Source organism: Dama dama, chromosome 27 (assembly GCF_033118175.1).
Source record: "Dama dama isolate Ldn47 chromosome 27, ASM3311817v1, whole genome shotgun sequence".
Lineage (NCBI taxonomy): Eukaryota > Metazoa > Chordata > Mammalia > Artiodactyla > Cervidae > Dama > Dama dama.
In genome coordinates this window covers 27,218,698-27,240,872 of record NC_083707.1, presented here as the reverse complement: position 1 = coordinate 27,240,872, position 22,175 = coordinate 27,218,698, and the positions used below count along the sequence as shown (strand labels likewise).

The 22,175-nt window shown below is 37.4% G+C and overlaps 1 protein-coding gene and 1 pseudogene across 1 annotated transcript in view; one reads left to right on the top strand and one right to left on the bottom strand.

The window, feature by feature from the left end:
• The first annotated feature begins 1,373 nt into the window (after positions 1 to 1,373).
• Positions 1,374 to 2,150, top strand: LOC133047426 (small ribosomal subunit protein eS6-like; annotated as a pseudogene).
• Positions 2,151 to 8,611: 6,461 nt separating this feature from the next.
• DSC1 (desmocollin 1) overlaps positions 8,612 to 22,175 on the bottom strand; it is a 34,409-nt gene continuing 20,845 nt past the window's right edge. Inside the window, exons 12-16 of the mRNA XM_061131391.1 lie at positions 16,446 to 16,661; positions 15,875 to 16,117; positions 14,458 to 14,579; positions 11,694 to 11,936; positions 8,612 to 10,820 (exon numbers count right to left, since the gene is read on the bottom strand). Of these exons, the coding sequence (XP_060987374.1) occupies positions 10,623 to 10,820; positions 11,694 to 11,936; positions 14,458 to 14,579; positions 15,875 to 16,117; positions 16,446 to 16,661 (1,022 nt within the window). The 3' untranslated portion in view covers positions 8,612 to 10,622. The remainder of the gene's footprint in view (positions 10,821 to 11,693; positions 11,937 to 14,457; positions 14,580 to 15,874; positions 16,118 to 16,445; positions 16,662 to 22,175) is intronic.

Genomic DNA, 22,175 nt, shown 5'->3' with positions numbered 1-22,175 from the left:
TTATCTGGACCATCTTCACTGGTCCTCCAGGCCCCATGGACTGCAGCCTACCAGGCTCCTCCCTCCATGGGATTTTTCAGGCCAGAGTACTGGAGTGGGTTGCCATTGGCTTCTCCGCCTGCATTGGCAGGTGGATTCTTTACCATCTGAGTCACCAGGGAAGCCTGGAATAAACAGTATGGATATGGAATTCAAGAGACATCTGCTTAGGAAATGCAAATTTGCTTACTATCAGGATATGAAGAGTTAAGAGCAACTCCAAATGGAAGCCATCTATTTAACCAATTGATTCTGGGGTGGAGAGAATGGCTCTGAAGTGAGGAAGATTATGTGTCTTCCTCTTTACCACAGAAACATCCCAGGTGAAGATCAAAATTTACATTATAGGAGGTTGTGAGTATGTAAAATATTAATATTTAACACAGATTCATAGGAAGCATATTTTCTTTCAGGATTGATAAGCTAAAAATGCTTTTCCCACTGTATTATGGACCCGAGATGGTCATTTCAGGAACAATGCTCACGGGGTCATCTTTGCTCAGACCTGGATTTAAATCTTTGCTCTACGGAAGCCTAGCAGTCTGATCTTAAGTGAGTTAACCTCTCCCAGCCTCAGTTTTCTTATTGGTCAAAGGAAGAGTAAACATCTAAACTTGGAAGTGTGTTAATAGTTTTTTTCAATGAGATAACATTTGTATATGTATCCTATAATGCTTTCACATAGTAGGAGCTCAATAAATGTCTTCAACAAATATTTATTGAGTTCCTTCCATGTTTCAGGCACTGTTTTAGACACTAAGATCTCTGCCCTCATAGAGCTTCCACTCAAATGTGAAGATGGGAGTGAAGACAATAACAACGACCATAATGAAGAAGCAAATTCCATTGTACAACAAATGGCAACATAATCTATTTTATATTGAAAAGTCATGGAATGCAAGCAGTCATAACCTTTAAGACCTGTAGGGTCCAGGGAAGTAATTAAAATAAACATATTAGGTTGGTTGAAAAAAGTAGTCCTTTTTCATTATTCTGCTTTTGAGAAGATAAAAGCACAGAAAATATGTCTCTTTTCTTCACTACATTTACCTTGAGAGAACAATAGTACAAGTGTCATGATAAACGGCAGTTGACAGGCTTCTTATCTGAGACAGAAATGGCAAGCCTCAGAGGGCACTAGAGCTGGCAGGGGCCCTCAAGAAGTCACCTATCACTTCTAAGCAATTGGTGGCCTTTGGGAATATGGATTCAGTGTTGCCACACCTGCCAGTTTTTCAAGGGAAGCCACAAATTTGCACGTGGAGTGAAATGTCCTGATTTTTTAACATAGCCGTTTATTCGTAATATTTTCCACTGTAAGAGCTTCTCTTCTGCTCTTTTTCGTGGCGCCTCAGAGGCTGTCGGCCACTTCAGAATGAAGCTGAACATCTCTTTCCCGGCCACTGGCTGCCAGAAGCTCATTGAAGTGGACGATGAACGAAAACTTCGTACCTTCTACGAGAAGTGTATGGCCACAGAAGTTGCTGCTGACGCTCTGGGTGAAGAATGGAAGGGTTATGTGGTCCGAATCAGTGGCGGGAACGATAAGCAGGGTTTCCGCATGAAGCTGGGTGTCTTGACCCATGGCTGAGTTTGCCTGCTACTGAGTAAGGGGCATTCCTGTTACAGACCAAGGAGGACTGGAGAGAGAAAGCGCACGGGGTTGCATTGTGGATGCCAATCTGCGTGTTCTCAACTTGGTCATCGTGAAAAAAGGGGAGAAGGATATTCCTGGACTCACTGATACTACAGTGCCTCGTCGCCTGGGTCCCAAAAGAGCTAGCAGAATCCGCAAACTTTTCAGTCTCTCTAAAGAAGATGATGTCCGCCAGTATGTTGTGCGAAAGCCCCTAAACAAAGAAGGTAAGAAACCTAGGACTAAAGCACCCAAGATTCAGCGTCTCGTGACTCCACGAGTTCTGCAACACAAATGCCGGCGTATTGCTCTGAAGAAACAGCGTACTAAGAAAAACAAAGAAGAGGCTGCAGAATATGCTAAACTTTTGGCCAAGAGAATGAAGGAGGTCAAAGAAAAACGGCAGGAACAGTTTGCCAAGAGACGGAGGCTGTCCTCTCTGAGAGCTTCTACTTCTGAGTCCAGTCAAAAATGAGATGTTCTAAGAGTAACAAATAAATAAGATCAGACATCAAAAAAAAAAAAAAAAAAAAAGAGCTTCTCTTCTCCTCAGCCTCAACTCCTCCCCACCACCCCCCAACAAAATTTGCAAGTCACATCTGGCTTAAGGATGCAAACAGGTTTTAATCTCTGAAAAAAATGAGGTTTTATTTACCTGACTTTTAAAACTTCTGTTTTGCAATATTTTTTAAAACTTGACAAGTGAAAGAGCATGAGCCTTCCGCCTAATTACTCTGTAGGCCCTTAACTATCAAATAAGGGATAAATATTTTGCTAAGAATCTTACTTGCTTAAAAAAAGTGAAAGTATTAGTCGCTCAGTCATGTCCCACTTTTTGCGACCCCATGGACTGTAGCCCACCAGACTCCTCGGTCCATGGGGTTCTCCAGGCAAGAACACTGGAGTGGGTTGCCATGCTCTCCTCCAAGGGATCTTCCTAACCCAGGGATCGACTCCAGGTCTCCTGCATTGCAAGTATATTCTTCACTGTCTAAGCCACCAGAGAAGCCCCTTATTTGCCTGGAGCAGGATAATACTGGTTAAGAATAAGAAACCATGGGCTTCCCTGGTAGTCCAGTGGTTAGGGCTCCATGTTTCCACTGCAGGGGTTGCAGGTTCTGTCCCACATGCAGTGCAGCACAGCCAGAAAAATTAAAATTAGATTTTTTTTTAAAAGACTAAGAAACCATATTTTTCCATTGTATTCACCCACAGATTACCTCCTATCATTATTAGACATCTTCCTTAGTTACAGTGCCCTGACTTTGGTCAGCTGAAATACCACATTTCTCACTCTCTCTTGCAGACAGGGATAAACAAGTGATTAAGTTCTACAAAGTATATGTAGGCAGAATTTGTTGGAGGAAGTCTCTGGAAATGCTCCCTAAAAAGAAAGTCTTCCTCCTTCCTTGTTTTTCTACTCCAGACTCAGATGTGATGGCTGGCATTGCATTAATCATTTTGTGATTGTGAAGCAATTTGTACAGAGGATGGTTGAGCAGAAAAACGGAAGGCTCCTGGAACACAGATGACATTAAGAAGCCTTCATACAAGTCCAAGACTCTCTAAACTTGTTTTACGTTAGTGAAAATCAACTTTTACCTGTTGATTTTCTTAAACCACTTTATAGGTAATTGATTAAGAGATAATTAGGAGGTAGAGTGAACTGCCTGTAGTTCTATGTGGGAAACTGGGGTGGGGGAAGGAGTCAAGGGTGATGCCCATGGTTCTGGCTTGGACTACTGGGAGACACTATGCCCTGAGCTGGCAGGATCAGATGGTGCATGACTTAAATATAAATAAATAAACCACTTCTCTGTCATCAAGTAGTCTAATGCAAGTCCTAGCTAATTCACTGAGGTCATTTAAAAAAATATCTTTTTGTATAGTCTCTAATATGAAAGAATAGAATTCCATCTAAGTCAATCAGCATATGGAATCACCATTTGTCATACAGCAAAACCATAAAGTTGTCTTCTTTGTCACCTGTTGAAACCTCTTCAACTTCCTGTGTATGTTAAACTCACCTTTACTCATTGCGAAGTCTAGTTGAGTTGGCATAAAGAAGCATTTTAGATTGTGATGTAATTCGTTGTATTAATTAATAGGAAAATAAATTGTATTTATTTTTATTTATCTGTATAGTAACTGGGGCTTCCCCGGTGACACTAATGGTGAAGAACCCACTTGCCAATGCAGGAGACATAAGAGATGCGGGTTTGATCGCTGGGTCAAGAAGATCCCCTGGAGGAAGGTATGGCAACCCACTCCAGCATTCTTGCCTGGTGAATCCTGTGGACAGAAGAGCCTGGTAGGCTACAGTCCATGGTGTCACAAAGAGTTGGACATGACTGAAGCGACTTAGCATACACCAATAGTAATTAACTAAAAAACAATGCCTCGGGATATTAGAATGCAACCATTGACTCCCTCAGACTTAAGGGAGCACATCCATTTGATCACACAATTTACAGGGACAGAGACTGAAGCAGTAGAAATAGAATGCTAAATCTTTAAAAGTGTGTTTTAAAATTAGGGAAGATATTTTCTTTAAAGATTTTAACAATGCATCAATTAAATATTAAAATGTCATGTATGTATACTATAAACATACACACAAGCAAACAAATAAAAACTCTTGTCAAGCACAGGTGTAAGGGAGAACACAATGATGGCTGAAACATCATCCTTGCATTGAAGCACATCTGTTTGGCTGATAAAATCAACAGTAAAATCCTTTTTATAGTTGAGGAGTTGAAGTAAATGAGATTCGATGACTTGTTAAAGATCATACACCAGATTAATAGAATAATCCAGATCCTTTACTGCTAGAAACATGACTTCCAACTTTAGAAAGAGTTAAAAAAAAAAAAAAAAAAAAGAGTATGTTCAAATAACCCAGAAAAGGTACACCTTCTGGACTTCCAGCTTCCCAGGTAAGGCTCAGTGGTAAAGAATCCACCTGCCAAGCAGGAGATATAGGTTTGATCCCTGGGTCAGGAAGATCCCTGGAGAAGGACATGGCAACCCACTCCATTATTCTTGCCTGGGAAACCCCAGTGATAGGGGACTCTGGCAAGCTATAGTTCACGGAGTCACAAAAGAGTCAGACACAATTAAGCAACAAAACAACAACAAATAATTAATACTTTATTTTGTCTCAGGAATGTTCAGAGAACACTGAACTATCTTCAAAATCAACCATTTTTGACATCTTAGCCTAAAGAAAATGAGTTCCCAAAGCAGATTAATTTTAATTTTATTGTATCATGACTTAAGTAAAACAATTATTTCTATCCAAACTCTATTCTCCCTACATCAGATTAAACTAGCTACTTTTAACAGAAAATCTAAAATTGCATTGCTTAAACGCAGAAAGCTTTATTCACTCAAATGGACAATCTAGAGGCATGAAGTCCAGGCCCCGCAAAGCCGCTAGGGATCTGGGCTTCTTCGGTCTTTGTGCTCTACCACTCTCAACAAGTGGCTCCTGGTTTCCAATTTGCAGCGTCATAAGACAGCTGCTTGAGCACCAGATATCACATCTGTGTTCCAGCAATCATGAAATGCGACTGAGGGAAACAAAACAAACACAAAAACTACAGACATCTTTCAGCTAAATCAGCTCCTTTAAAACACCTACTCAAAAATTTCAGACACAACAATCCACTTACTTCTCACTGACCAGAATTTAGTTCAAGGGATTGGGACATAATGGTCTCCGATAGCCATCTCGAATGAAATTAAGCTCCATCTGTAAGAAACAGCTAGGTGAGGGGATAGCTGGTAGACAATCAGCAGTGTCCCCCAGTGGACTTGCATGAACTATCAAGGGATATATGTTTGTCAGTGTCAAACGTCTTCTTAACATTTAACTTTATTTTCTTTAAGATTTTTTTTGATGTGGACCATTTTTGAAGTCTTCATTGAATTTGTTACCATGTTATTTCTGTTGTTTAAGTTCTGGTGCTTTGGCTGTGAGGCACGTGGGGCCTTAGATCCCTGATCAAGGATCGAACCCACACTCCCTGCACTGGGGAGTGAAGTCTTAACCACTAGACACCAGGGAAGTCCTTAATATTTAGCTTTAAATACATTTAATATTAAAACATCAGTACCAAATTAACATTTAAGTTTTAATAAGTATTTGTCATATTTGTTGTTGTTTAGTAGATAAGTCATATCTGACTCTTCGCAACCCAATGGACTGTATCCCTCCAGGCTCCTTGGTCCATAGGACTTCCCAGGCACTAATACTGGAATGGGTTGCCATTTCCTTCTCCAAAAGATCTTCCTAATCCAGGGATCAAACCTGTGTCGCCTGCATTGGCAGATGGATTCCTTACCTCTGAGTCACCAGGAAGTCTATTTGTTATATATTTAATATTAATTAATCATGTATAAATATTAAATTATTAAAATGAAAATAACTGAAAATTTGTTTTCATTTTCTTCTGCTTGATTTTCCAGTTTGAAACTAAAAGAAATAATAATGAAAGAATATGTTTACTCAGTAAAATACAACTGGTTCTGACAGCTTCCTAGCCACACCTATGATACTCTAAGTCAGCTACACCCAGAAAAACAAAAGGTTAAAAAGGTATGTAGTGATGAGCTGGCTTAGTAAGAAAAGAATATGTCAAGACATCTATTTGCTAAAATGATCTCAGGGCACTGCATGCATTGCTTAAACTATCCAAGTTATTCAAGTTGGTTTTTAAACATAATTTGGTAAATCTGTTGCCTAGACATGATCAGAAATAATGTCAAAGTCTACCATAGTATATTCTCCGACATATGGCACCATAAGGTACAAAATTCACAGAGAGTCAATTATCCAAGTACAGAATAACACAGAATGGGGTGGGGGTTCTGCTGTGCGAGTGGACAGAAGACAGAAGACAGCTGGTCTTGAATTGGGGTCGCGAGGTGAGCCAGGACAAATTCCCCTACCCTTTGACAGCCACAGACCTGCTGTCTGAGACTATCTGTGCGCTCACTTTAACTGGCTAATCGTGTTGTTCATCTACTAGTTTTTTCAGGTTCCAATCAAGGGATCATCTACACAGAGCATGTCAAAATTTCATGTACAGAGGGATTTCCTGGAGGATCTTGCTGAAGTGCAGATTCTGATTCAATAGGTCTGGGGTGGGGCCTGAGTCCACTTTCTGCACTTGCTCTCAGGTGCTGTGAACAGCACTCAGGAGCAAAGACCCGGTACAGAGGTGAGCTTGAATACCGCAAACACGTGGAGGGCCTCCCCTGAGAGTTTTATTTAGTGAATCTGAGGAGGAACCCAAGAATTAGCAATTCTGGCACATTCCCAGGCGATGCTGATGCTGCCAGTTCAGGAATCACACTTCAAGAACCACCGGTTTAGAATTTCATTATGGATCTCCAAGAGGTGAGAAATATGGTGAATGTAGAACAGTAATTCCACAACAGTCCCTCTTGTGGAATGCCAAGTATGGACAAAAGGTCTTTGTGAAGTTGGATTTTAAATTTTGTGTAAATGAATTATATAAATGTCATTCACTCTTAATTTCTAAGTTTTCTACATATTTTAAGAAAGACAAAATCAAAACAATTCTTTCATTTCCACACTGGATCAGAGGGTTCCTTTTAGTTTTCCTTGAACTATACCTGGCAGAAAATAATTCTATTTGAATTTTTGGTATGAATTCTAGGTAAAAACTCAGGTATCTCAAAGGAAGCATTGAAGTTTCTTTTTAATAATAATTCCATGTTTTAGAATTTAATGGTCCCTAAATACGAACAAATAAAAACACTCCACCAATATAGGTATTCACTGTTGCACTCTGACAACTAAACTTTAAACATTTTGAAATCTCATGTATTCTCAGGCCAAATACAGAGGACGGTCACACTTATTTTTTAATTGCTTTTTCTCTAACGTTAGTAAATAAACATCTTCTCTACAGATTGATTTTATAGAATGCATTTTATTCCTATTGTTCAAAACACTTACTTTAAGAAGTAAAGATTTTAAAATAATTTGATCTACCTGCATGAAATGCATATTATAAATATACTTGGCACATAACATTTCTTAAAGAATTATTCTACTTATATATTAGAAAATGGTTATCATTTCATTTGCAGTGGCAAGGATATGAGATCAACTGTGGATTTTACTTCTCATGCAACACTATCCCTTCAAAGAATTTTTTTTAAACTATGCTCGCTCAAATTTACTAGGCCCTAAAAAAAAAAAAAATTTTATTAGGCCCTATAAAGTATGCAAAGTTCTATCCATTCTTAGTAATGCTTTCTGCTGCTATAAATAGTCCTCTTTTCTTTAATCTAACCATGTAGTAAGACAAATGCAATATCTGGCCAAATGAAAAATGTTCCTTCAGATTTATTAGAAAAGCAGATAAAAGAGACCAAAAATATGCAGCAATATACAGTTTGTTTCATTAATCTAATTGAGGAATTTCAAGTAGTACAGGACTTGTATAACTAGCACACAACAAAAAAAGTTAGCTTTTCTTCTCTATGATAATGAAAGTCCTCAACTCTAGAATAACTATTGTGAATATTTTCCAAATAACAGCATATTCCATTCTCTAAAAATAAACATATGCATAGATATCAAGTTTTATAAAATATTTTTAAAAAACCTAGGAGGAATTAAAAGTTCAACAAAGTTAAGGAAGTATTTAACAAAAGTTCATTTATAGCAATTATTTCAATTTTCTTCTCTCTTGGAGTTTCCATCAAATTTTTCACCTGAACTAGTTTGAGATCTTGATAAGATAGGAAAGTTTTAATTGTATGTTTTCCATAACTATAGATTTCATTATTGAAAACAATTCAGAATGATTAACTTACCAACAATTAAGTGAAAATTAACATACATGATATAATTCATAATATACAATATTCTATTAACTAAATTCATAAACAGTCCAGCAGAGTTTCATAAATTTCATTAATCATACAATTAACATTTAATTTTGAGTGTAAATAGAGAATGACTTCGAAATTCCTAAGTAAATCAAAAGACATCATAGTTCTTCTATGAGATAAATTTTAATGATATTTTGAAACATCTTAAAATAGTCAAAATTTCTTAATACGAATTCATTTCCTATACTTTCTAATAATTCTGGTCATAGTTGTAAAGTATCTTCTCTTGTTGATTTGAGAAATCAGCCTTTGGCCTTTATTTGTACTTTATGTTCAGATTCAAATTTTCTCTTTCACACTTAATTTAAGAAATACAAAGACATAAGCAAACATGTAAGCTAGTGTTCAACTAATGATTTTTAATTGCTCAGCAAACATTCTGCATCTATGTTCAAAAATATGACTTAGAACATTATTATGATATATTTCCAAAATTTTAATATTAGAAAATTTCAAAACTAGCATCATTGTCAGAATAACATGTACATCAGATAACAGATATTCAGAAGCTGCATTACTCTCCAAAATTATTTTACTGACAATGGCCATAAAAATAATACATAGAGGACACCTTATAAAATAAAAATTTTACTTACTAAAGCTATTTATTTATTCTGCTCTATTGTTCAATTTCAAGAAACATCTTTATTTAGATCCTGTGACTAAGAAGAGGAATTCACAAAATTTAAGAAAATTAGTCACTCATTTTTTTTGAAGGTTAAGTAGCTAAAAGATGAAAAAAACTTTTTTGTCTGAATGAAAAATTTCCTTGTGATATATACTGTTAATGTTTTACGAATCTACAGCATTTGGCACAAAAAACTATTAAAATATTATTTAAATATGTGGGTTTTTTCTAAATTAATAAAATAGAATATCTTACTAAAATGCTCTGTATTCAAAATAGCTCATTAACTCATGTTTTCATTCTTTTATCCAGCATCACTCAACAAATGTTTGGTAAGAATTGAGTTAACACATTTCAGTTTTTTAACATATATATGCCAGACACTTTTTCTTATTTAACATTTTCTGAAAGTGATTACCTATGTAGCCTGAGTATCCATTCCAGCATGGATAGTCATTCAGTGTTTAGCATATTCAAAGGGCTATCAAGGTTGTAAGCCTAATGCCTACTGGTCTAGTTACTCAAATGCTTGAGGATAGTGGGATGGTGTCAAACTAGAAAGAACATGTCCTTACCAAGGTATTTACATTTTTAAAAGGTAATAATACATCATGGTGGACTAACAAAACAGATTTGGGTTTTTCAGTCAACCCATGGGCATTAAGGCTGCAATTCTTTCATGGAAATGCTATTTTTAAAAAATCTCAGTGACTCAAATTGCTGTGAGCCTCTTCTGGTCCACATCTTTCCAACAATTCTAGAACCTGTAGGAACCTGATCATGCATCCACATCAACAGAGATCCCAGGAGCAAGCTGGGAGCACCTCCACAGGGTGAAAACACAATGAAAGATGAGCTCTTATTCACCAAATCGAAGACTGCATCAGAGAATGCATTAAAAAATTCTTCAGCACAGAGCCATTCAGATAAAGGAAGCAATTCTGCAGCACCAAAGACAATACTTCTAAAAGCATAATTGTCCCCAAGATTCTGAAGAGAATATTTCATTTTCATCTAAAATAACAATGCATTTTTCTTTAATCTCCACAATCCCTAACTCCCTCACATACTCTTTCAGAGCATACCAAGTAACATAAGTTTTCAAACAGAAGGTGCAAGAAAGCGCACAGTGCAGTCCTGGAAAGGGCAAGAAAATGTACATGCATAGAAAAGGAAAATAACAAATGAAACACTGATTTCTAGAGAAGACAAAAGTTATCTCAGACAAGGAGAATTTAAGGTAGCTTCATGTTCATAGGATCCGTATCTATATACGACTGGAAGTTTACCTCCATAAACAAGTATTTTGCCAGATACTGCTATTGTTTTACATTCAATAACCTCCTACATATGCGCTCGTAGATGTTATGCTATTAAAAGGCACATTTATTTCTTTACACATGTCTTCGCTAGCGTCCTAAATTTGGGTTCCAGATGATCTAGGAAGTCAAGCCCCTCTTCTTCCTGCCGATCGCTGCAGCAGCCCACGGAGCCGGCCACAGACCCTTTCCCTTCATAGTTATAGGAGCGAACGTAGTCTTCGCAGAGCTTGTGTTCCTCTTCTTGTCCGCACAGATACACCTTCTGTGTCGAGAAAGAGCACATTTTATTATTTTTTTTAAAAAACACCTAAATGTATTAGCTTAAAAATAATGGCTTTGATTTACCTTTTACTGTTTAATTTTTAACCAGAGTGTGTCCTCTAATGGATTCCTACATATAAAAAATGCACATGATTGGTCTGTATTATATTCATTCTTAAAATATAGCAAATATATAAATGCTCCTACTGAACACATTGATAAAAACTGAAGCTCCACATGCATCACACAACTAGCTTACAATCTCTCATTTAAACATGAGATTTGTATCATTGAAATATGTCTACAACTTTTTTACATATTTAGGGGAAACTAATATAAGTTATGACCCTTATGTTTATACATTATTACATACTTATAATAATATATTTATCTGGATAATATTAATCTACATTGATCTGATCATATAATGAGGAACTAAAACCCAAAATAAAAGCTTAATGATCTGTCCAGTTGATGGCGATCATTAAGATTTCATAATCACATGAAATGTGATGATTCAGCATACTAAGAATATTTATAATTTGTGATCCACATAGTACCCTGTAACATTTCACTCTAGGTGATTTTCCTGGCAATTTTTAGGAAGGAAGCTGAGTATTTTTATACTTCCTAAAATATAGAAATGCCTACACATGCCACTCCTAGGTCAAGTTTTGGAAACCTTATTTTAAAAACTGAACTTTACGAAGTCATTTTTCTCTTTGGGTTTGGATCTAATATTCATATATCTATAATTCAACATGAAAAATGTGATGAGCTTCAGATGTATAAGGAGTAAAACTTTGGGAAAATCCTGATTTATAAACAGAGTTTAACTTTCATATAAAGTGAACATGAAGACACTGGCACTTACTTCGCCAAGCCGAGGTTGGGTGAAGTTGTGCCAGTCACTGTATGTGTATCTGCCAGTGTCCGTCACTCCCTTAACAGATTCCAGGGTCTGATGTCCACCTCCTTTGTTGGCATCCAAAGTGTAACCACCTTTGACCATCTCAAAACTTTGCTGTGTTTTGACTCCCTGGCCGCCAAGGGTGCCAACAGACATGTTTGTGTCACAAACGTTGGATGTCTGTGTGGCGAGTCTAATATTTGCATCCTAAAATAAATAAATCAAATTGAAACTAACCATTTTCTTTCATTTATTTCCCACCATGGGCATATCTGATAGGGCAAATCTGAGGGCTTCCCTGAAAGCTCAGTTGGTTAAGAATCTGCCTGCAGTGTAAGAGACCCCAGTTCAATTCCCGGGTGGGGAAGATCCCTGAAGAAGGGGTAGGTTACCCACTTCAGTATTCTTGGGCTTCCCTTGTGGCTCAGCTGATAAAGAATCCACCTGTAATGTGGGAGACCTGGATTTGATCCTTGAGTTGCGAAGATCCCCTGGAGAAGGGAAAGGCAACCCACTCCAGTATTCTGGCCTGGAGCATCCCATGGACTGCATAGTTCATGGGGTCACAAAGAGTCAGACATGACTGAGCAACTTTCACTTTCACATGGGCAAATCACTTAACTGCTGTGCCTCTCTATTTCCCCATATGTAAAATCAGGATAATAATAATACTCATATCATAGGTGCTATAGGTTAAATCACATCCCCCACCCCAATTCAATTGTTAAAGTCCTAACCTTCAAGTGCCTCAGAATACGATCTTATTTGAAGATAGAGTCATTTTTAGATGCAATTAGTTAAATTAAGACAAGGTCCTAACCAAGTAAGATGGGTCTCTAATCAAAAAGTGGAAAGTTGGACTCAGACACACACACACAATGCGATATGAAGACTCAATCAATGATGTCATAAGTCAAAGAATTACCAAAAGCTGGGAGGGAGAATTGTAATAGAATCCTAGCACCTTCAGATGGAGTAGGATTCTGTTAACACCTAATCTCTCATTTCTAGCCTTCTGAACTGTGGGACAAATTTCAGTTCAGTTACATTCAGTTCGTCATGCTTTGTTATCATGTTGCCATGCCCTCCTCCAGGGGATCTTCCCAACCCAGGCATCAAACCCAGGTCTCCCGCGTTGCAGATGGATTCTTTACCAGCAGAGCTACCAGGGAAGCCCCTGTTTGGCATAGTAAGTGCTCAATAAGTATTCAGTTCATTTTAGTCACTCAGTTGTGTCCGACTCTTTATTACCGCATGGACGGCAGCACACCAGGCTTTCCTGTCCATCACCAACTCCTGGAGCTTGCTCAAACTCATGTCCATCAAGCTGGTGATGCCATTCAATCATCTCATCCTCTGTCATCCCCTTCTCCTCCTGCCTTCAATCTTTCCCAGCATCAGGGTCTTTTCCAAAAGTCAGTTCTTCACATCAGGTGGCCAAAGTACTGGAGCTTCAGCTTCAACATCAGTCCTTCCAATGAACATCCAGGACTGATCTCCTTTAGGATGGACTGATTGGATCTTCTTGCAGTCCAAGGGACTCTCAAGAGTCTTCTCCAACACCACAGTTCAAAAGCATCAATTCTTTGGCGCTCAGCTTTCTTTATAGTCCAACTCTCACATCCATACATGACTATTGGAAAAACCATAGCCTTGACTAGATGGACCTTTGTTGGCAAAGTAATGTCTCTGCTTTTTAATATGCTGCTTAAGTTGGTCATAGCTTTTCTTCCAAGAAGCAAGCATCTTTTAATTTCATGACTGCAGTCACCATCTGCAGTGATTTTGGAGCCCAAGAAAATAAAGTTTGTCACAGTTTCCATTGTTTCTCCATCTATTTGCCATGAAGCGATGGGACCAGATGCCATGATCTTAGTTTTTTGAATGTTGAGTTTTAAGTCAGCTTTTCACCTTCTCTTTCATTTTTATCAAGAGACTCTTTAGTTCCTCTTCATTTTCTGCCATAAGAGTGATACCATCTGCCTATCTGAGGTTATTTATATTTTTCCTGGCAATCCTGATTCCAGCTTGTGCTTCATCCAGCCTGGCATTTCTCATGATGTATTCTGCATATAAGCTAAATAAGCAGGGTGACAATATACAGACTTTTTGTACTCCTTTCCCAATTTAGAACTAGTCCATTGTTCCATGTCCAGTTCTAACTGTTGCTTCTTGACCTGCATACAGATTTCTCAGGAGCATTAGCTGTTATCATTATTTGGGCTTCTCAGGTAGCGCCAGTGCTAAAGAACCCATTTCCAAGGCAGGTGGGTTTAAGAGACTCAGGTTTGATCCCTGGATCAGGAAAGTCCCCTGGAGGAGGACAGGCAACCCACTTTAGTATTCTTGCCTGGAGAATCCCATGGACAGAGGAGCCTGGCAGGCTGCAGTCCATAGGGCCACACAGAGTTGGACATGACTGAGGTGACTTAGCTCACACGCAGGGTATCATTATTACTATTTTACATAATAATCAACTATTAACACTGAACTTGGGCTTCCCTGGTGGCTTAGATGGTAAAGAATCTGCCTGCATTGCGGGAGACCTGGGTTTGACGGAGAAGAGAATAGCAACCCACTCCAGTATTCTTGCCTGGAGAATCCCATGGACAGAGGATCCTGTGGGGCTACAGTCCATGGGGTTGCAAAGAGTCGGACTAGACTGAGTGACTAAGCACATCACAGCCTCATTGAACTACCATACCAAAAAAGGTGAAATCTGATTTACCATCACTTCTTCTCCAGGTCCTTCAGTATTTGATACAATTAAATTTTGCTGTGCTACATCTTCTGGAAAACACTTCTTTACTGTTTTCTTAACAGTAACACAGAAACATGTGAACAAAATACCTAAAAAATAAAATTATATAAGTAAAATCACATTTTTTTCATGCTGGTACAAATCATTTGATTTATAGTAAATGATTATAATCATTTGAATTATATAGTAAATCATTTGAATCAATTTTTTTTTTAGTTTCTTCACAGAACTTTAAAAAAAAATTGGTTCCATACATTGAAATTTCTTTGGGTCATACAATTTAAAAGAGATTATTAACAAATATATGTAGACTATCTCTGTCTTAGTGAGGTTATGTTATTAGGCTAAATAAGAAATCAATAGAAAGAAAGAGGAAGTGAACACAGTTTGTGAATAGCTCTCTTCCAGTTTCAGAATTCAATGTTTTCCTTCTTTTCTCCACATTGATATAGTAACTTCATTTGATTGGACTTTAAGCTAGTATTATTGGTATTAAAGGTCATACGGAACAACTCAAAGATCTTAGAATCACAAAACAAGGAACATTAGACATAAATCAAACAGGAAAAGCCATTACATAAAACCAGTGCTCAGTTTTGAAAGCGTCCATCAAGTGCTAAGAGGAATATCCAGTTTAACGTGAAACACAAATCACTGAACACAGACACAGTAAAGGCTATGGGAAAAGTCTGTAAATGCAAATAGACTGCGTGCGTAGTCAAACAGATTTTTGAAAAAAAAAGAAGGAAGGAGGGAAGGGAAAAGAAGCAAAGGAAGGAATAAAGGGAGAGGAAGGGAGGGAAGAAGCCTGAGCAAAGATTTCCATCACTTTTGCATCTCCAGAAACCAGTTTGCAGAATGCAAAATCTTCCATTGCTTTCCTCAGCAGCTCTTCATATGGCCATTTCCCTCACACTCTGGAGTCTAATTAAGATGTATGCTAAATGATGTTATTAATACTCATTAATATCTTTGAGCACAAACATCTAAGTAAATTTTTAAACTACTCTTTTCACTAACTCTTTTTGTGCATCCACTCCATGAATGAGGCTGGTTGAAAGATAATCATACTTTGTATGGGAGGGAAACTTAATATTAATTTTACCCAAACTCTTCATTGCACCATTAAAAAAAAAAAGAGCTTAAAGAAGAGGAAATGATTTATCCAGTGTCTCACAGCTAATTATTGGAAGAACTGAGGCCATAGTTCTGAAAATTCCTTTTCTTCCGTGACTCACAACTCCAAGCCATAGAGTTTGCACAAGAATTTTAAAAGGACACATTTCTCAAAGGCTATCAATGTCATTAATGTAAAGAATTGTCATATATTTTTGAAAATATTAGATAACGTTTCAGCTAACACATTCTGTATAATTATACTTACATAACAACAATACAGAACCCAACACCATGGCAAGAATAGCCCATTTTCCAAGGAATACATTTGCTAGTGTCGCATCTCTCGGAAGTTTAGTAGGCATTCTACATTCAGATGGAATTGTACAATCACATACTCTCACTGATAACATTTCTGTTGCAGAAGCTCCATGTCTGTCTTTTATTTGGATAGGAACAGTGTAATAGTTATAATCAAGATCTTGCTGCCCCCGAAGAATGGCAGTTTTACCTATGCAAAAAAAAAAAAGAGATCTTGATTTCTTGAAAAGACAGGAAAAGTAATTGATATTGCTTTATACTTATCTTTACTATTCTATATTTACTGTTATTCAAATATTTTATTTAAATGGATTTGTCTGTTTTCTTAAAGATATTCAGCATAAGAATCTAATCATATTACTCATTGTTTTAAGAAACAAGGTATTATCCTTTATCTGAGATCAATAAAATAATTTACTAAAATTAAGATTTATTTAGTGTAAGTAACTAAGGTAACAGTCTAGGCCACCAAACATTGTAAGTTCCTATTGATTAGAAGGTTTAGCATAATTACACACCATCCCTTGTCTCTACTGTCCAAAGTTTGCTGGCAGAATTATCGAGAATGAATTGAAAAGGTGGTCCATTGTCAGGTCCGTCTTGATCTATAGGTTCGAGAACAGCAAAATCCTTATCATGCCGGCAAATTGTCAGTTCTTTTTCTTTTATCTGCGGTGGGTGGTCATTTTTATCTTCCAAAAGAACTACTAACGTTCCGGTGCAAGATCTGCCATCTAAGAATAATAAAAAAAAATAAGATGTTTCTCCACTTAAACACTTATTTTCAACAATCTCTATGATGTACAGTTGACATCTGCTTTCTACTAGTTGTCTGAACTTGAATTCCACACACTTTCCAAACCACAAATACCACTACTATCAGTACAAAATAGTGACATTGCTCTTCCCTGGAGATTGGGAGCTGTATTGGATGACATCGTGAAGTGGTTTTTAAAATTAAAAGGTATCAGATTATGAGTAATGCCACTACAGAATGACCGATTTAGAAGACAATTGATTCTTACATCCTTTTTTGAAAGTGCATTCATGCTTAAACTATAAAGACTTTACATTAGGTCACAATCACTTCCTGACTTCCTCTCCTGACCCTTTTCCTCATATACTCATTGTTCAAGCTTTGTCTCATGTGTGCTTAGCCACTCAGTCATGTCTGACTCTTTGCGACCCCATGGACTGTAGCCCGCCAGACTCCTCTGTCCATGGGGATTCTCCAGGCAAGAATACTGGAGTGGGTTGCCATGCCCTCCTCCAGGGGATCTTCCCAACCCGGGAATCAAACCCAGGTCTCCCGCATTGCAGGCGGATTCTTTACCATCTGAGCCACCAGGGAAGCCCAAACTCTGTAAACCTGATTATCAAACCCAGAAACTGAGCTCCATCCTGCGTGCAGCTTTGGCATGTGCTATTGCCATGCTGGGAATACTCCTCCTCTCCTTTGCTGATAAAGCCTCATTATCCTTTAAGCATCCATTCAAATGTCACCTCTGCCTGAAACTTGCCTTGACTTCTATGGACAATGCTTGCACATTCTCCTCCAGTTTCTCAAAACCCTCCTTCATCTTTAGCTCATACACTTAACTTTTCATCCTAAGGGCTACTTTGTATTCATCTTGACAGCCCAGTGATCTGCCCAGTATTTCCTGGCTAACTTAATATTAACACACTGAACATTTGTAGTTCAGTTGCTAAATTTTTTCGAACTCTTTGCAACGCCATGAACTGTAGCATTCCAGGCTTCCCTGTCCTTCATTGTTTCCGAGTTTGCTCAAACTCATGTCCATTGAATTGGTGATGCCATCCAGCCGTCTCATCCTCTGCCACCTTCTTCTCGTTTTGCCTTTGATCTTTCCTAGCATCAGGGTCTTTTCTAATGAGTCAGCTCTTCACATCATGTGGCCAGACTATGGGAACTTCAGCTTCAGCATCAGTCCTTCCAATGAATATTTGGGGTTGATTTCCTTTAGAATCAACTGGTTTGATCTCCTTGCTGTCCATAATTTGAAGGCATTAGTTCTTTGGTGCTTAGCCTTCTTTATGGTTCAACTCTCACATCCTTACATGACTACTGGAAAAACCACAGCTTTGACTATTCAGACCTTTGTCGGCAAAGGGATGTCTCTGCTTTTTGCTGTCTAGGTTTGTCATAGCATTAATTTTTATACTTAAAAAAAATCAATTGAACAAACTGTAAAAAAAGTTGCACCCCCCACTGTAATCTAATTAATATGCTTTTGAGAATAAGAACTCTTACCTCCAGAACTCCACTATTAATGGCCTAATGCTTCAACACATAAATCTAAATAAATATCTTAAATTAGCATAATGCCCATTATTGGTATTTAAGAGATAATGAAGTTTAGAGAACATGTTCAAATTTTAAAGCTTGTGATAAAACTACTCTAAATAGTAAGATTTCAAAATTGAAATAAACAGAAAAATAACTGATGAAATTCCTCACTTTTATTGCTTTGAATGCTGGTCTAAATTTTGGTGCATAAACATTGAATTTATCATCTAGACTACCATAAATCATGTGAAAATTTAATGTTTTTTCTTTTTAGATTGAAATAACAATTAAGCCATATCAAGTAGTGTATTTCAGCGAAATTTTTTTCTGTTGAATAAGAATTTATTCAAAGTGACTTTTAAATTAGTTACTTACAAGGTAACAGCAGTATATACCTATTTAAAAACTATTCAGTCTAAACAAATTTAACAACATCTAGAAATTAAAGAGAAATAACCACTTTTGTTTAAAAAAAAAATCTATAATAGCATAGATATCTCCCTGGTGATTCAGATGGTAAAGCATCTTCCTGCAATGTGGGAGACTCGGGTTTGATCCCTGAATTGGGAAGATCCCCTGGAGAAGGAAATGGCAACCCACTCCAGTACCCTTGCCTGGAAAATCCCATGGACAGAAGAGCCTGGTAGGCCACAGTCCATGGGGTCACAAAAAGTCGGACACGACTGAAAGATTTCACTTTCACAATAGCATATAAACGTTTTGAGATTGCCATAAATTTGTAAATAAATTTGAATACAAATGACAACTTCAACACCTAAAAAAGAAGTGAGAAGTTGGAAAAATAAGCTGTTTTAATGTAAAAAATAGTTACAGATACTAAGGTGAATCAACACGTGTGTTAGGATTTTAACTATTAAAATATAAGAAGAAAGCTATTTCTCTTTAAGGTACAATAGAAATCACACTTTAAAAAGTGAAATAAAGAAATAGGGCAGCCATCCAGAAGCAAATAAAGACTCATTTAATTCCATATTCAACCAACATTTATCACAGAAATGATTATTTTCCATCACAGTCTCTGTTTTAAGCATATTGTTAAAAAAGAAAAACTCAAAACTGTTAAAATGGATGGTAGGCAAAGCCACAGTTGAAAACAAAATCCTAGATGTCTTCTAAAACTACAAAAGGCTGATTGCAGATTTTTTCCTTTTGGGAAACAGAGCAAAAAAAAATGTTTTTCAAGTAATTCCTGATAATAGTTGAAGAACTGTGAAAAGGTAATTAAGTATGTATGTTTGCCTGCTTCCAAACCTTATTTTGGGCTTTCCAGGCGGCTCAGTGGTAAAGAATCTGCCTGCAGTACAGAAGACTAGTTCAGTCCCTGGGTCAGGAAGATCCCCTGAAGAAAGAAATGGCAACCTATTTCAGTTCTTTCTTGGGAAATCCCATGGACAGAGGAGTCTGGCAGGCAACAGTCTGTGAGGTCGCAAAAGAGTCAGACACAACTAAGGAACTAAATAAGAGCAAACCTTATTTTAAGTTAAACACATAAGCAAATGCCGAGAATCAGTGAGTAAGGAATGTCATAATCTCCAGGCTAAAAAGTACATCTTGGGTTAACTAAAATCTAAATTTACAACAATAAGAACTCTGAAAAGCAAGAGTTCCCCACTGTTATTTAAATGTTTCTAGGAAAAGAAAGTTCACAGGGTTATAAATCGGCCTACTCCATATACAGAATTCTTTAATGAATGATTGGAAAGTTTTCAGAGTCTTTCTTACCAGGCTGTAATACACCTCCTAATCATTTCTAATTTTTTCTTTTCTTGGACTATACACACAAAAAGTTTACCTCTTCCACATGACAACCCTGAAATATTCATTTTAAGAAAATTCTTTTTACACTCAAGTATATCAAAGCATTTGTAAACTTTGGAACTCAAGTTTCTACATTAAAGCTAAGTGTTCCAAGTGCCTGTTATGCACCTGAATTTGCAAAGATCTTAAGCAGTAAAATTCACAACCTGGACCTGGAGACTCACAGAACAGCAGAGAAATGGGAAATACCAGTACCTACACGAAGCAAACACGCCAAGATCTCTGCCAGATCCTTGGTAAACAGATATTTAACAAAGATAAGGGTCTTTATATGAAAATGAGTTCATAGTCAGCCTAGCTAGAGGGAAAGACTATACATGAGAAACAATGAGAGCTCCATTTTATAGAGAAGACACACCACCCATATGTGTCTTATACTTAATTATATATAAGTATATATACTTATTCTGTGATAATTACAGTATTATTCCCAGGGAAGGAGGGTTTAAAAGGTATTCAGAGAGGAACTAAACAAAGATTAGTGAGAGTTATCACAAAAGTCATCACTGCCATCCATTTGAAGAAGCAAAGGGACCTGAATTTCAAACAGAAGGGGCAGTCTTATTGTGGGCAGAGTGAGTGAGTGAGTGAAGTCGCTCAGTCGTGTCCAACTCTTTGCGACCCCGTGGACTGTAGCCTATCAGGCTCCTCTGTCCATGGGATTTTCCAGGCAAGAGTACTGGAGTGGGTTGCCATTTCCTTCTCCAGGGGATCTTCCTGACCCAGGGATCGAACCCGGGTCTCCCGCATTGTAGGCAGACGCTTTTACCGTCTGAGTCACCAGCGAAGAGCCATTGTAGGTAGAGGGGGTACAAAACAGTGCTTTTAGACTGAAAGCAGGGAAGCAACCTGGTTGACAAAAAAGAACTGACACAAAAAATACAAGGATATTAATTGGATACCTAGATCATCATCATGAACTATATATGAGCATCAAAACTAAATATTCATGTAGAAATATAAGTAATTACTTATATATCTGACCCTTGGAAGCATATATTAAAATGGATTAAAGTTTAAATAAACAAAATCCTTCACCATATGATCTTCCATTAAAATTTCCAACACCCTATCTTTCCTTCTTGAGCACACCCAGGTTATCCATGAGCTTGGGACATAGATATGACATTTCATTTCTTTGTACCATGATCACTATACTTACAGACATTCTTTTATCACCAAAAGACAAAGTTAACATCTTACACCTCTGTTTTCCATATTTTTCTTATCCCCCAAGAGTATTTCCTTTTTTATCACCAAGCTTTTGCATTTCTGTGAAATCACCTCCCTTTATCCTTTCAGCTTGGTTAACATTTTAACTGCTTTCCACTTCTTATGATAGTCATACATTCTTTGATGGGGAAAGTTTTTATACCAGAGAATATTTTATGAGAATATAATCATCCTTCAATTGATATTATGTGAAAAATTTGATTTCGTCTTATGAATCCTAGTTTTCTTGGCTTAGAACTTAGGACTTAAAAGACAATCAGCATTAGTGTAATAAGTGAGTAAATATAAATCCTTGTTTCTCATCAAACTTGTGTTCCTGAACCAATCAGATTTCACCTTTGCTTTTTTATAAGCAGCAAATCTCCATGATTATAAAGTAGTGGCAGTATTAACTGTATTTCTCAGTTAATGTCCCCCCCACCCCACTGTTTAGTAGGGTATTTTCTTTTCCTACTTATACTGAAAGAATTATAATAAAAGATTCTGTGAGAGGTGCCAAGAGGAGAGGAAGGACTTCTCTAGTGGTCCAGTGGTTAAGAATCTGCCTGTCAGCGCTGGGGACACAGGTTCGATCTCTGGTCTGGGAAGATTTCACATGCAGTTAACCCCACACACCACAACTATTGAACCTGCACTCTAGAGCCCCCAGAGCCACAACTACTGAAGCCTGCAAGCTCTAGAGCACATGATCTGCAACAAGAGAAGCCCCCCGCCTAAGAAGCCCTCACATGTTGTTAATTAGAGAGTAGCCCCCACTCACTGCAACTAGAAAAGAGCCCATGTAGCAATGAAGACCCAACACAGCCAAAAATAAATAATAAGTGAATAAAGTTTAAAAAAAAGATTACAGGAAGATCATATGCACATG